Source organism: Candoia aspera, chromosome 2 (genome assembly GCF_035149785.1).
Source record: "Candoia aspera isolate rCanAsp1 chromosome 2, rCanAsp1.hap2, whole genome shotgun sequence".
NCBI lineage: Eukaryota > Metazoa > Chordata > Lepidosauria > Squamata > Boidae > Candoia > Candoia aspera.
Window position 1 is genome coordinate 91,030,870 of NC_086154.1, and position 13,407 is coordinate 91,044,276.

Consider the following 13,407-nt stretch of genomic DNA (forward strand, 5'->3'; position numbering starts at 1 on the left):
CTCTGAAAAGAGCTATCAGCCAGCACAGCTGACAGACAGCAGATCTGAGTCTTCTCTTAGTTGAAAATTTAGCAGCAGTATATTACACTAGCTGAAGTTTCTGAGGGGTTTTCAGATGTAGCCCCATTTATATGGCAATGCATATAAGACTACAATGAGATCTGATCATCCAATAATAACATTGAGCTGAATTGTTTTTGATCTATTTCATCCTTACAACAATTATTGTCGATGTTCTAGTTCTTTCAGAAAAAAGAAGATGGGGTCACTTATACAGGTACTTTAGCAGAAAAAAGTAAGGTTCTGTTTTAGATGCTTGGATTCTTTTGTCCTAGGTTCCTATAAGCCTAAATAAGGATAGACGTGTTTTCTGCTGCTGTATGCTGTCTTCATCATGAAAAAATCAAGAACTGGATTTGCAGTTTGTCTTGCCATATTCCAGTCCTGGGGCAGCATTAAGTTTGTAAGACTGTGCTCCTGTGATATTGGCACACTGGAGAGGAGAGCAAAGCAAAATAAATGTTACACTTAAGATCCCCAGGTTTCTTTGTAGATGATAATAGACCAAATTAACTTTTAAATTGAATGGCTGAGGAGGCCAGTGTGCCTCTCTAGTAATACTGTACAATACTTTCAAAAGCAACTGTCACCCAGTGCAGCTAATACAGTGCGGATCCCAACATTTCTCCTAATCAAAAATAGGTGAATATTTCTGCATGGTTTATAAGAATGGAAACCACAATCAACCACCTACAATATTCCATTGACTTCTTCACTTGGAAGATTGGACCTTTATTGATAACTTGAAATGCACTGTTGGCTATGTCTGAAACTTTGAGTTTTAGTATGTAGCTCAGTTTTCTAGCATCATTTCCCTGATGGGCTGATGTGACATTGCAGACCATCATTAGAACAATTGTGTGTGTGTGTGTGTGTATCTGTTCAAACATGTTCGATTCTTGGAGACTGCTTGGATAAGTCCCTGCAGTTTTCTTGGCAAGGATTTTTGGAAGTGGTTTGCCATTGCCTTCTTCCTAGGGCTGAGAGAAAGTGACTGGCTCAAGGTCACCCAGCTGGCTTCGTGCCCAAGGCAGGACTAGAACTCACAGTCTTCTGGTTTCTAGCGCAGTGCCTTAACCACTACACCAAACTGGCTCTCGCTTATATATTAACAACTCATTAAAAATAAAGTATGTAAGAACTATGCATATGTATATGTGTGTGAGTGAGGGAGGGAGGGAGGGAAAAGCAGAAAAGTATCACATGAACTGTAATGAGTGTTTTTGTATTTGATTTCTTTATTTCAACTATTTCTTCAACTTTTTTTTAGAAAAGCAATCTGTGTTAAAAAGAAAGAAAACAGCCTGAAAAACTGTGTCAACAATATCCATTGTAACAACAATGCCAATGAACATTGCCTTCTCTAATGTTCACAGAACCTGTATTAACGCCGAGTTTCTTTCTTTAGACGGCTGAACAGAAATAAACTGCAAGTTCTTCCAGAACTGCTTTTTCAGAACACACTGAGGCTAACCAGACTGTAAGTATAGTTTTTATTTTTGGCATCCTATACGTGCATTGGTTCTTAAGTCAGCAATTTTGGCTGTGGGGTTTTGGTATGATGCCTTCTTGAAGTGGATTTTGAAATGTGTCTTGGTTTATTATATAAAACCTTTGGCTGGGAAACATTTACTTGTCTTTTTACTACTCTGTAGATTAATTGTGAAGTAGAAGCTGCCTTTGGATATGTTTCTGCTTCTCTTTTCTTCTCTAATGTGGCTACAAGTAGATCATAAACTTCCGCTTCCAGTTTAGATTAACGCACTGTGAAACTGGGGTTAATCTTAACTATGTTTGGTGGAACAAGATAGGTTCATAAGTCTCACAAAAGCATTCTTAAAATTAATTACTATTTGTCAAACTGTGATTAATAAAGGTGGATATGAAGTGTCTTAATTTCCTCACATGCTGGCACATTGTAAGAGGAGAACCATGTTAGTCTATGGTGGCAAAAAATCTGATGAAGTTTGCTGCAGTCCATGAAAGCTTATGCCTTTTAATAAAATTAATTAGTTGGAAAAGGTGCTACCAAACTCGGTCTGATTTTTCGCATGCTGAGGAAGAAGAGTTTTTTTTAAAAAGATTGTGAGCACCTGGGGAGGGTAAGCTCACTCCAGTTATGAAGACCAATGGTTTGTGATGAAGTCTGGAGAACAAATTAGATTTGGATGTAGGAGTTTAGGAAATTGGTGTCCATAAAGACATTGATTTTGTTACCAATAATGACTTTGCCATAGCAATAGGATGGCTGTGATTATTATCACCTCTCATGACCTTGCTGTATTTGTTCAGCATGTACTTGAAATAAACAAGGTCATGCTTTTGTATTCTCAGCATCTCTAGATCAATGATCTAACCATAATTTGCATTTCAATCCCAATTCATTATTATATAAAGGAATTGTGGTATTTGTGGATCATAATGATATGAGCTCAGTAAACAAAAGACTTTTGCTTTAAAGGCCACTTACTGCATTTCTTAACTATTTTATTCTGATTCATAAAAAGGTTCATCTACATAAGAATGAATGAATGAATGAATGAATGAATGACTCCCAATACATTGATAGAATCAAGCTAGCATCCTCAAATTTCCCATCTCTGTTTCTAGTGGATACTTTTGCCTTATTTTTTTCCAGCCAAAATAAGTGCAGCAAATGTGATTATTAGAAAAGTTTGTCTAGAAAAGCTGGTGATTTTCTTTCAGTAAATAAGTTCTTTTTCACAAACAGTATGCAGTTAAAATTTCCAACTGTATTTGTCATACAAGAATGAAAGTTTGAAAGTTGTGAAGTGTCATTTTATTGGGACAGTCTTTCCTGGATTTCCAATCACTATTTATATTGTCAGTGGTAGTTTAAGTAAGGTTTCCTGCATTTTGTGGGAAGTGGAATGAAAACAAGCGCTTGACAAACTATTTAACTACTTGCAAAGTTATGGAGGACAGTTTTATCCTTCAGCTGGGCAATTAAAACAAAAGGACCAGTTAAAAGAAAAGGGGCAATGCAACTGCAGTAGCTTTCAATTATAGAATAGGTCTACAGCTTCTATAATTATTTACATGGTCCTTTTGTGACATCTGTTTGACATTATGAGTGGGAATATACAGGAAAATCAACCTTAAAAAGGAATGCAAAGAATCCTGTAAATTAGTTTGATTCATACATTACTAGGAGGAGAAGTCCAGAAATTATGCATTGTATGTTTGCATTTTCTTCCAAGGTCATTTTGTTGAAGCTTCCCTGTGCATTATTTATAGAATCGTATCTTCCCTGTCTATGATGTTAAAGAAGAAAAAAAGTTTCTGACATATTTGAATAATGTTTATATTCAGTTCCCATCCCAAGTATTTGACTTAAATCATAGACTTTCAGGAATCAAGGCCAAATTTTCTGGAAGTCAGTCTCTGGAGAATTTAGATGTCTTAAAATAGGCATTCCTATCATTGGATTCATACTTGAGTAATAAAGGCATTTAAGTAGTAAAGGATGAAGTAATAACAAATGACTAGTTAGCATTCAATGTTTAACCATCAGATCAAACCAAAATTGGCACTTCAAGTTTCCTCAAATGAAGAACGTCAGAACTTTACCGGGATATAGCTATCAATCTTTCTGTGGAAACTCAACCAGCATTCCAGAGCTAATTGAGGAAGAGTCAGGGACATGACTCGGGTAGATCTGTTGCTTTTATTGCAGATGCAAGGTGCCCTAATGACAAGATAAGCTACTGCCCAATATAGCAATGAAGCCTTCTATATATGTAACAGCTCTAGATATTTTTCTCTCACCCTTACGTGGTAGTGGACTTCTTGTCTCTTATCTCCTGGCCTTGATTATGGATATACCAGTGCTCCATTTACATAATTGCTCTTTACTTTCAGCCTTGACAAATCAAGGTCTCAGAGAAAACATGCTTCATGTATTATTAAAAAAAGTAAAAACTTACGCCATAAGCATATGGATCTTCCAGAAACAGTCAGCTCTGATATTTTTCTCCCTAGACATATTTCCTTTTTCAGCAACTCCCAATATTTTCATGGCTTGTTTTTTGTTTTCTTCTTATTGATGGGTGGAAGACAAGCATCCTGCATCAGTTCAACCTTACTACAAGTTATTTCTTTAAGTCCTTTCTTAATGACTGTATCAGATTAATGGAAGTTCTGAATCCAGTTATGGTTGCATCACTAGTAACATTGTCACTATCAAAGAGGCTTAGACTAATTGGGTGAAGGGAGATCAAGGGAGGCTCTCCTACCTTTGGGTTCTGAAGTTGGGCAGACTACTTGTATAAAGAACTTCCTTCTAAGATTTGAAGGATCCTATACTGAAAAGTAAAGTTTCTCACTCTAGCTGTCACCATTTTTACTGGTCTGTTAGAGTTATTAATATATATATGAGAACTTACTTGCTTATTTGAAAACAAAGTGCTATACAAATGCTCATAGATAGATACACAGTTTGTTTTTGTAAATCCCTTTATGCTGTTATCTCCACGTTCCATTGCTACCCAGATTTGTGGGATACTAAATACAGTTAAAGGCATTCTTCCTTAATCCAAAGAATTATGAATGATGGTACAACACTTAGTGGTTTTCTTAACAACCTCAGAGAAACTGAAGTTGGTCCCACTCTTCTCTTCAGTAATGTTTTTAGCTTATTGTTAGACCAAAACATTGCTGCTCAGAGCCTCAGTGCTGTAATTTGCTGTGTGTCTTTAGTGGATGTGTGGGACAGGACTGCTTCTAATCCCTGGGCCTCTCTGCCTTAGTCCAACAGTTTGAAAAGTGTCTTCTAATTACTTGGGATGTCTTTTGCAGTTAGTTGGAGGATGATAGCTAATCTTGAGAGGCAAGTGCCTTGTCAGAATGTGCCCTTTGATTAAAAGACTCATCTCATGTGAGACCAGGTGCTAGTAACTCACCTTTTACATGAGCTCAAGTTATTAGGCCCTGCGAGGGCTGACGAAACATGTCCAAAGGAAATAAAGGGTTGCTATGGTTTTAGCTCACTCAGGAATTGAGGCTTTACTGTGTACAGATCCCAGCAGGTCTGTTCAGAAGATGGTAAATAATTATAAGGAACGCCAGGTCTCCGGAGGGCACTTCAGGTTTGAAAGGATGTTCTCTAGGTCAGAGGTGACAACTACAGACTGCTGAGAGGCTCTCGTACCATTTATCAAGCTGAAGCTATTTTTACTGCTTTCATTGTGCTCTGTCTCTAAATGGCATAATTTGAGCAAAATCATGTCTGGAAAAGTGACTCTAGGTTGCAAGCCCTTGTGGCATCTTTCTGCTTCCAGTGTAAGGCCAAGGGCTCTGCTTATTTTCTTCAAGTATGTAAGGAACGTTAACAAATTATCTGAGCTGAGCAGAAAACAAATGAGGGGATGTCAGAAAGTGAATAATCGAAGTTTCATCCTGGATTTTCAGTTACCCAGTGTGAAGTTAGCAACTCAAAACTAATATGTACAGATGTTTTCCCCACTTTTTTTTTTTATATATACAGCAAAAGAGAGAGAGAAGTGGCAGTGAGTATAAAGACATGATAATTAGTAGGCTGGTATCATTTTATGCTGATTCCTGCAAAGATGTTGTTGCTTAGGAAGTGCCTTTATGATGTACCAAATTGTAATTCTGTTAACAGATTTAAAAAGGGCTTTCTTTTTTCTAGTTTTTTTTTTTGCTCAGTTTTCTCACTTCTCTGGAAGCTTTCAAGGTAGATGGTAGGGGGGCTCGTAATATTGATTTATGCCCCGATTAGGACACACTTTACAAAGTATACAAAAGCAAGACTAGGTTTTCCAGAGAGCATACAGCTGCTTGCATATTTTTTCCAGTTTTATTTAGTTAGAATTTTATTTTCTGATTTGACTTGCAAATTTTGTTTATTTATTTACTGGATTCCTATCCTGTGCAATGTAAAGACCCTCAGCAGTTTATAGTACAGTTGTCAAATGCACTAAAATGTACACAATATAATAATAATAATATAATAATAATAATAATTGAAAACAATACAGTACATTGAAACATCCAAGGTAACTGTCATGAGCACTGATGGTGAGCAGGAGGGGGCCTCTATCCAGGGTGGAAAACGCATGGGTAGTACTGAGGAATTAAGCAGCCATTCAAAGAGACACAGATCAGGCCCGCCTTAGCTTTCGGGGTTTATCTGTCTGAGTTTTTCCCACGCTTCTTCAGTTTGTTAGGATTCTGTTTGTGTAGCAGTAATAAACACTAGAGAACTACTCCTCGTCTCAGTGTGTGTCTCACTGTTAGGACAGTAACACTCTGAAAGATAAAAATAAAATTAATCCCAACCATCCCCATGAAAATAAAATAATAAAATAAAATATTGCAGTAGAGATCTCTGAAATGGTCTTGAAGCATGAACAGGAGTTGCAGATAGAGTCACAAAGTTAAAAAGAGTCAGCTGCAAGAACTACTAGCTACTTCTTGCTCCATTGCAGCCAGCAAATAGTTCTTTTGGTGACTCAGCTTTCCAAGGAATGGTCTTAGCAGTGCAGTATAGTATAGTTTATCATTGATAGCCTTTAGGCCATATCAAAGTACAGGATATAAAACATAAAACATCAATAAGACCATAGGTAAAAATAGAATAAAAGAAACAAATTAGATGACAAAAGGAATAAAAATACGAATCATATTTCTGAATCATCCCTACAGTTTAGCCCAGTCAGGCTCATTTATGCAGATCTCAGCTGAACTGTTTTATTCAAATAAATGGCTGTATTATATGTAATGAAATATGCTGTTTTAATATAAGGATCCCAATAACTGGATCCCAGAGAGCCAGTTTGGTCTAGTGGTTAAGGCAATGGGCTAGAAACCAGGAGACTGAGAGTTCTAGTCCTGCCTTAGGCATGAAAGCTGGCTGGGTGACCTTGGGCCAGTCACTCTCTCTCAGCCCAACTCACCTCACATTGTTGTGGGGAAAATAGGAGGAGGAAGGTGTATTAGGTATGTTCGCCACCTTGAGCTATTTATAAAAATAATAAAGGCAGGATAGAAAATAAATAAATAATATATTACGCCGTTCGTCAAATGTGCGGTCCTAGATACTGATCTCTCTCTTTCTTATACAATTGACATTCAAATAATATATGGTCTTGGCACTAAACGTTCAAGGAGCTTAAATGCCCCCTCTGATAGTCCCTTCCCCTCCCCATTCTGGGAACAGGATTGGGACCAAGTAGACCTTCACATTTCCTTGGAAAGTCATTTCTTCTCTGTGAACATGTGTTGATTCTACAGAGGCTCAAAAAGTGATATAATTTGTTGTCAAGTCAGGAGACCTCTTGTCCATTTCAGTTCTCTGAAAAAGAGCCAGGGTTTTTGTACTTATCCTCACCAAACAATAATGGTGAGCTAGTTCTGAACTTTCTTTGTATAGCTTTGAATAAGTCACAATATATTTCTTAAGCTTATCTTATCAATGTGTTCTGAAAATAATCCTTGCAGAATTGATTCCAGGAAAGTTAAGGGTCTGGCAATTGTGGTCTGTTTTGACATTCAAGGATATCTGAACATATATTCTGTTATTCACTCATGTTCTTTATTTGTTGGATTTATATTTTGCATTTCCTTCAGAGACTTAAGGCAGTGTTCATAGCTCTCTCTTTTTCCATTTTCCCCATAACAGCAACCATGTAAGATTGACTGGGCTAAGAAATACTGATAGGCCTATAGTCCTTGGCTATAGGAATTTAGTTGCCCTAATCCTAGCCCAGCACCTAAAATAGATTTAGATGATAGGGGGGAAAACCCCCAACAAAACCAGTTTTCCCCCATTTAGCTGATGGTAATTAAATATTTCAGGCTTCAATTTTGTAAAGCACCATATATCACTAATACCTCTAATCTGCGGAAGCATTGCCCAATTATGCATTTATAAAGTTTCTACAACTATCACAAAATCAGTGGGATACATATATTCTGATCAATAGGATAAACACACTCAAAGAGTATGTAGCCCTGACTGATACTTGGAAACTTTTTAAGCATTAAGTGTCTGTGTGTGTGTGTCTGTGTGCTATTCCCAAAAGAGTCTTCAAAACTGTTGCAGGAAAAAAGAAAAGAAAATTGCTGTGTGCTGTCTAGGATCCTGTGGTTACATTTGCATTTGCATTTTTCACTGGTAACATCTGTGCAGTTTGTGTGAAAAAATAAATAAACTATGCCAGGGAACTATTCTTATTCAAACCAATCATTCTCTCTGGCATCAGATGACTCCAGTTCAAACTTGACAATAAAAGGAGGTGGAGGGGTGGGGGGAAAGCAGGATTTTTTTGGAGGACATATCCCTGAGCAGAAAGGCATGTCAGTTGATAATTTTTAGATTTCTCTCTTGCTCTGAAATCCAAAATGCCCATTGCTCTGTTTTTTTCAAAATGTGGGATATCTGGTATGTATTGGGTACTTCAGAGGAGGGGGAAAGAGATGAAATAGCTAAATTGCTAGTTCTGATATATTCTGCAGACTGGTGGTCCAAAATGCATGGGAGGGAAGTGGAACTTGACATCATAGGTACACTAAAGAAGCAGATATAACTGTGGGGTCCTTGGTGCTCTCTGAGCTTGGTTGTTTGCTTGCAGATGTTTCATTACCCAACTAGGTAACATGATCAGTGCACCATATTCTCTTCTAACAGAAGATAATATAATCTCCATGAATCCAGATTCATTGTGGTGACAGATGAAGAGGGTTTTTTTTTCTGACTGTCCTATTTCTGTATGCCTATGAGATCATAATAAATATATTTGCTGCAAATAGTTAACCTGTGGTATATTTAATTTAATATGTCTGTATTTATTGGCAATATATTGCCTGTGGCATGTGAATGAACTTTGTGGCCCAATCCAACATAAGCCATGATAGAGTCATCCATCACAGTGACCTGAACCAGCTGAAAACACAATCTCACACTGTTGTCTGATGATGGATTTCTTCATAGCAAACAAGACTTGAGAGCAGAAGCATCCAGGATATAATTTCTGAAGATATAGAAAAGACCCGTTAGCAAGAGATGACTGATTAATTTTCATCCCATTATAACATGTATAAGGATCTGGGAAATCCTAATTTAATTAGTGTTTTACACAGTGCTTTGCTTAACAAAAGAAACTATTATTACCAATACTACTCCAGCATTAGAAAGTGAGATAATTTTAAACTGACATGTTTACTAACCTTCTTAACTCAAAAATTTAAACAAGGGAGATGTTCAGATTTTACCACATTTTCAGTTAAACCAGAACAAATGCAATGCTTGATGATGTCTTGTTGTCCCAGTTGTTGATTATAAGTTACCTACTGATATTATGGAATTATATGTTTATTGTTTTAGGATACAGTTCATAACAATACTTAAGAAAAGTAACCACAATTCAATTCAAGATTACATCTGCAGAGGGCATTTGTTCTTCATTGCAAAAGAAATATTAGTATCAAATTTAATATTAATGATATTACTGGATTACCAACAGAGTTCCAAATGGCTGAATTAAACCCAAGGTCATATTTTACTTGGCCAAACAGAAATAAAATCCTACACGGTTGAGTTGCCAACAACACAAATCAGGGAGTAATGGTATCTAGTTGAGAAGGAAATGCATTTATAGTTGAAGATATAGTAAAGCAGTTGCACCCTGGTTTGTAGGTCATTAAATAATTTGTTGGAACAGAAATGCCCCCCCCATTAATAATTTGTTATGAAAAGTAGCATATACGGTTCCAAAGAGTAAGCAGCAGAATATGCTGTTAAAGGACCAATTATTGCTTCTTTGTCTAATAAACTCACCTTTCTGTGCCTGTATATAAATAACTGTTTTTAATTACTCCTTCTCTAATTCCTTGGTACTTCCATGGAAACTTCTAAAGATAGAATTAGTACATCCTGTGGTTTTGTGGTCGTCTTTTGGGTAACTAATTGGAAATGGTTGTGTGAAACAATGCAAAAAAGCTGGGTGATAGGTTTATGGCTGATTTACTAGTCAACTGTAGAATTAAGGGGTTTTTTATATTAAGTATTTTCAGTACAGAAGAGTGCAAATTCCATAGATACCTCCTATTGATCAACTGTTGATAGAATTAGATATGTAAATGGATCCTGTTTCAATGTACAATAACCTAGTTAGCTAAATATCCTTGCCTCTCGTTGTTCTTGGACACAGTCATGGATGTATTTGTGTGGGTCACCATGTTTTCCTCCCATATAGATGCATTTTAAGGGTTGCATTTTAAGGGTTTCATTTTTGAAGTCTCTCATCTCTACGGTGTGTGAATTGTTATATAAAACTACATTAAGAGAATACATTATTTCAGAAAGTCAAGTGGCATTTCTGGCATGTGATTTGAGTGGTACTTAAATGGAACAGACAGCATTCTTTTCATAAAACACATTGATCTGATAATCCTAATTTTACTAATCCAGAGAAATAAAAGTTTTTTGTGTGTTTGTTTTAAACTCTTTTGAACTAAGTTCTTTGCTAAGGCAAAAACTAACTGTAAAATACCTAGGATAAATATACTGCATGCTGTGTAGTTCAGCTATGGATGATGTTATCATCAGATGGGAAAGGTTTTATAAAGTTTTGCTATTTGCTGATTTTAAATGTGAGATTTTTAATAGGAAATTGTATTTTCTGAACGTTGAGATTGTGGGATTTGCACTGAGAAGTGAAGTGCAAATCTAAAAGATAAATAACAACAAAAAAGTGTTAATGGGATGAGCAGCAGTGTTCTTTGACTTTAAGAGAATGGCAAAACATACATTTGGGCACAATTACACATGCTCAGTTAATTATTTGACAATGGATTAATGTATATTACCAATTTCCTTTTGGAATCATTACTATCTGAAAATCCTCAAGCCAGTCTAAAGTTTCTAATCAAATCTAAAGACTTTTGAATCCTGGCTTTTGTGGTGACTGTTTCACATGGAGGCTGTAGTACCTACTATCTCTTACCCCATGGGCCTCCTCCATTGTGAATTTTCATACCAGTATAGAACTCTCTCCATATACAGTAATGCAGAAGAGTTACATGATATGCTGTACCACACTGTTGCACATTGCTACAATGCTGCTTATGACTCATTTATTGCAATGCTTGTACACTGTTCCATTAAACAAGCTTGTTCGTTCTCTCTTCATCTTCTTGTATGAAATATACATTATACCTGGATAATGCTTTTGAGTTACTAATAAGTGAGCTTATCTGAATAGAATAAGCACTAGCTTCTTGAGTGGCATAGAAGCAGAATAGGATCCCCTGATTCTCAGACTTGGTTCTATTTAAGCAAGGACAGAGGCCACACTGAGATGTGGGTGGAACGTGTGTTTATAAGCCAGGTCCAGAAATGGAGTCCAGAAATTTTCCCCAAAGAACAGGCCAGCCTAATATTGAAACATTTATAGGAATCAGAGAATTGTGACTGGTTCTTTCCTGGCTGCAATTCCTTTTCTTCTTCCTTTGATCACAATCAGATTTGATTCAGATCCTTGTCTTCCAATTCTATCTGCTAGCTAAACTTTGATGCCTTCATTTTTTTCTTGCATTTTTTTTTTTTAATACAGTCATGTAGTAGAAATTGACCAAAGAAAATGAGTGAGCAGCAGAGGATGGGGGGCAGGGTGGTGCAGCAGGATACTACTGTGAACACTGTATTGTGGTGTGTAGACATCCTCAAGTAAAATGTTTCATCTTCAGTTAGTGGTGGCATATTCAGATGGAAGTAGATTCTCTCAAACAGACATCCCTTAGGAGAAAGAACCATATCCTCTCCGTGGCATTTCTTACAGTGTTCGAGGACTGCAGGACTGCAGGAAGGGGGAGTGTCTAGTGAAAAGGTGCTGTGATTGACAGTCTGGGAACAGAGAGCAAATAGCTTTAGTGTGGCTCGGAAACTGAAGCAGACAAGGTAAGCAGCAGGAGAATTTCAGCTATGTCGTGGGAAACGGCCTTAGCAAGCTCTCTGATTAGCAGTGGAGTGCAAGTCTCTTGGGTCATTGCTAGGGTTCAGGAGAGCAAAGAACTGCTGGGATGTCAAATTGCTGCCATATTTCATTCACAGGGGGAAAAAGAGGCAGGTTGACTATTTGATTAGAGTTTATTGATGTTAGGGGCATGCAATCATTTATGGCGCTTTAAAAAAACATTTGCAGAAATTACTTGAGAACTCTGAGCAAATGGCAACATTTCTGTTTGAGAATAAGAAACAATAACCTTGCTTTTACTTTATTTAAAGGTAGTTTTATTGGGCATTACTTAGAATTTTGGAGCTGTGAGAAGATGAGCATAAATAGAGTGCTAGAAAGAGTTTTAGTTCTGGGTTAAAAGCTTGAGGTCAGAGGATACAGAACAATTCAATACAGTTTTTCTCTTTTTCAGTATTATTGATTAATGGTATTATACACTTGGAAATCAACATAAAAGATTAACAGTGTAATATAATGATTTTACAGGTTACAAGCCAGCATGTAAAATAAACAGACCATTAGGTTAATCTATATGATGGTTACCACACTTTGCAAGAGAATGCAGAGCTCTAAACAATAAAGTTGTAAAACAGTTTGGGGTAATGTAAAATATTAATGAAAATAACTAAAACCAAACAAGGTGATCAATTAAGCAAATACATTGTGGTTAAAATACTTACACATATAAGTATTACTGTGTGAAACTTTCTCCAAAAGGGGAGCTTACTCTTTGCCTACAGTTGACCAGAAAACCTGCAGAAATCTCTGGAGATGGAATTGAGAAAGGTAATCAGCAAAAGATGTCTCCTATAAATTTATTATTTAACTCTTCTTTAAGAATATATTTGGGTCAGTGCCTGTTGGACTAATTTAAGTTTATTTTATTTATATAAAATATATTTATTCCTCCATTCTACTAAGAAGTACTCGACATAGCCAATAAAAATACTTTAAAACAATGTCCACCTAAAACCAAGAGAAACTACACCAAAAGCAACACTACAATTTATAGGTTTAAAACACAGTCTCAGAGGATTAGAATTAAAATAGAACTGAATTCTAAAATAGAATTGAATAATAATTAGTCATAGAAAAAAGCCAGGTGATGGGAGGCCTCTGGGAAGAAGCTAAAGGCTTGATGCAAACATTTTGAGATCTGAAGGTAAGACTACATTTTTGTATTGTTCCAGAACAAATTGGTTCATTTTGCAGATGTAGGATTATACCTGCAGGCTGGATGCAGACTGCTACAGGAGGAGCCAGCCAAAGGACTCCACCCCTTTGGATTATTTCTTCAGATCAGGAGAAGGGCAAGAGCCCACTGACTCTGAACTGAGTTTTGAGGGAA

At 36.6% G+C, this 13,407-nt stretch overlaps 1 protein-coding gene across 1 annotated transcript in view; it reads left to right on the forward strand.

The window, feature by feature from the left end:
• The window catches only part of SLIT3 (slit guidance ligand 3), a 561,750-nt gene that overhangs the window by 70,234 nt on the left and 478,109 nt on the right, over nt 1–13,407 (forward strand). The window contains exon 4 of the mRNA XM_063292455.1: nt 1,469–1,540. Coding sequence (XP_063148525.1) covers nt 1,469–1,540 — 72 coding nt within the window. The remainder of the gene's footprint in view (nt 1–1,468; nt 1,541–13,407) is intronic.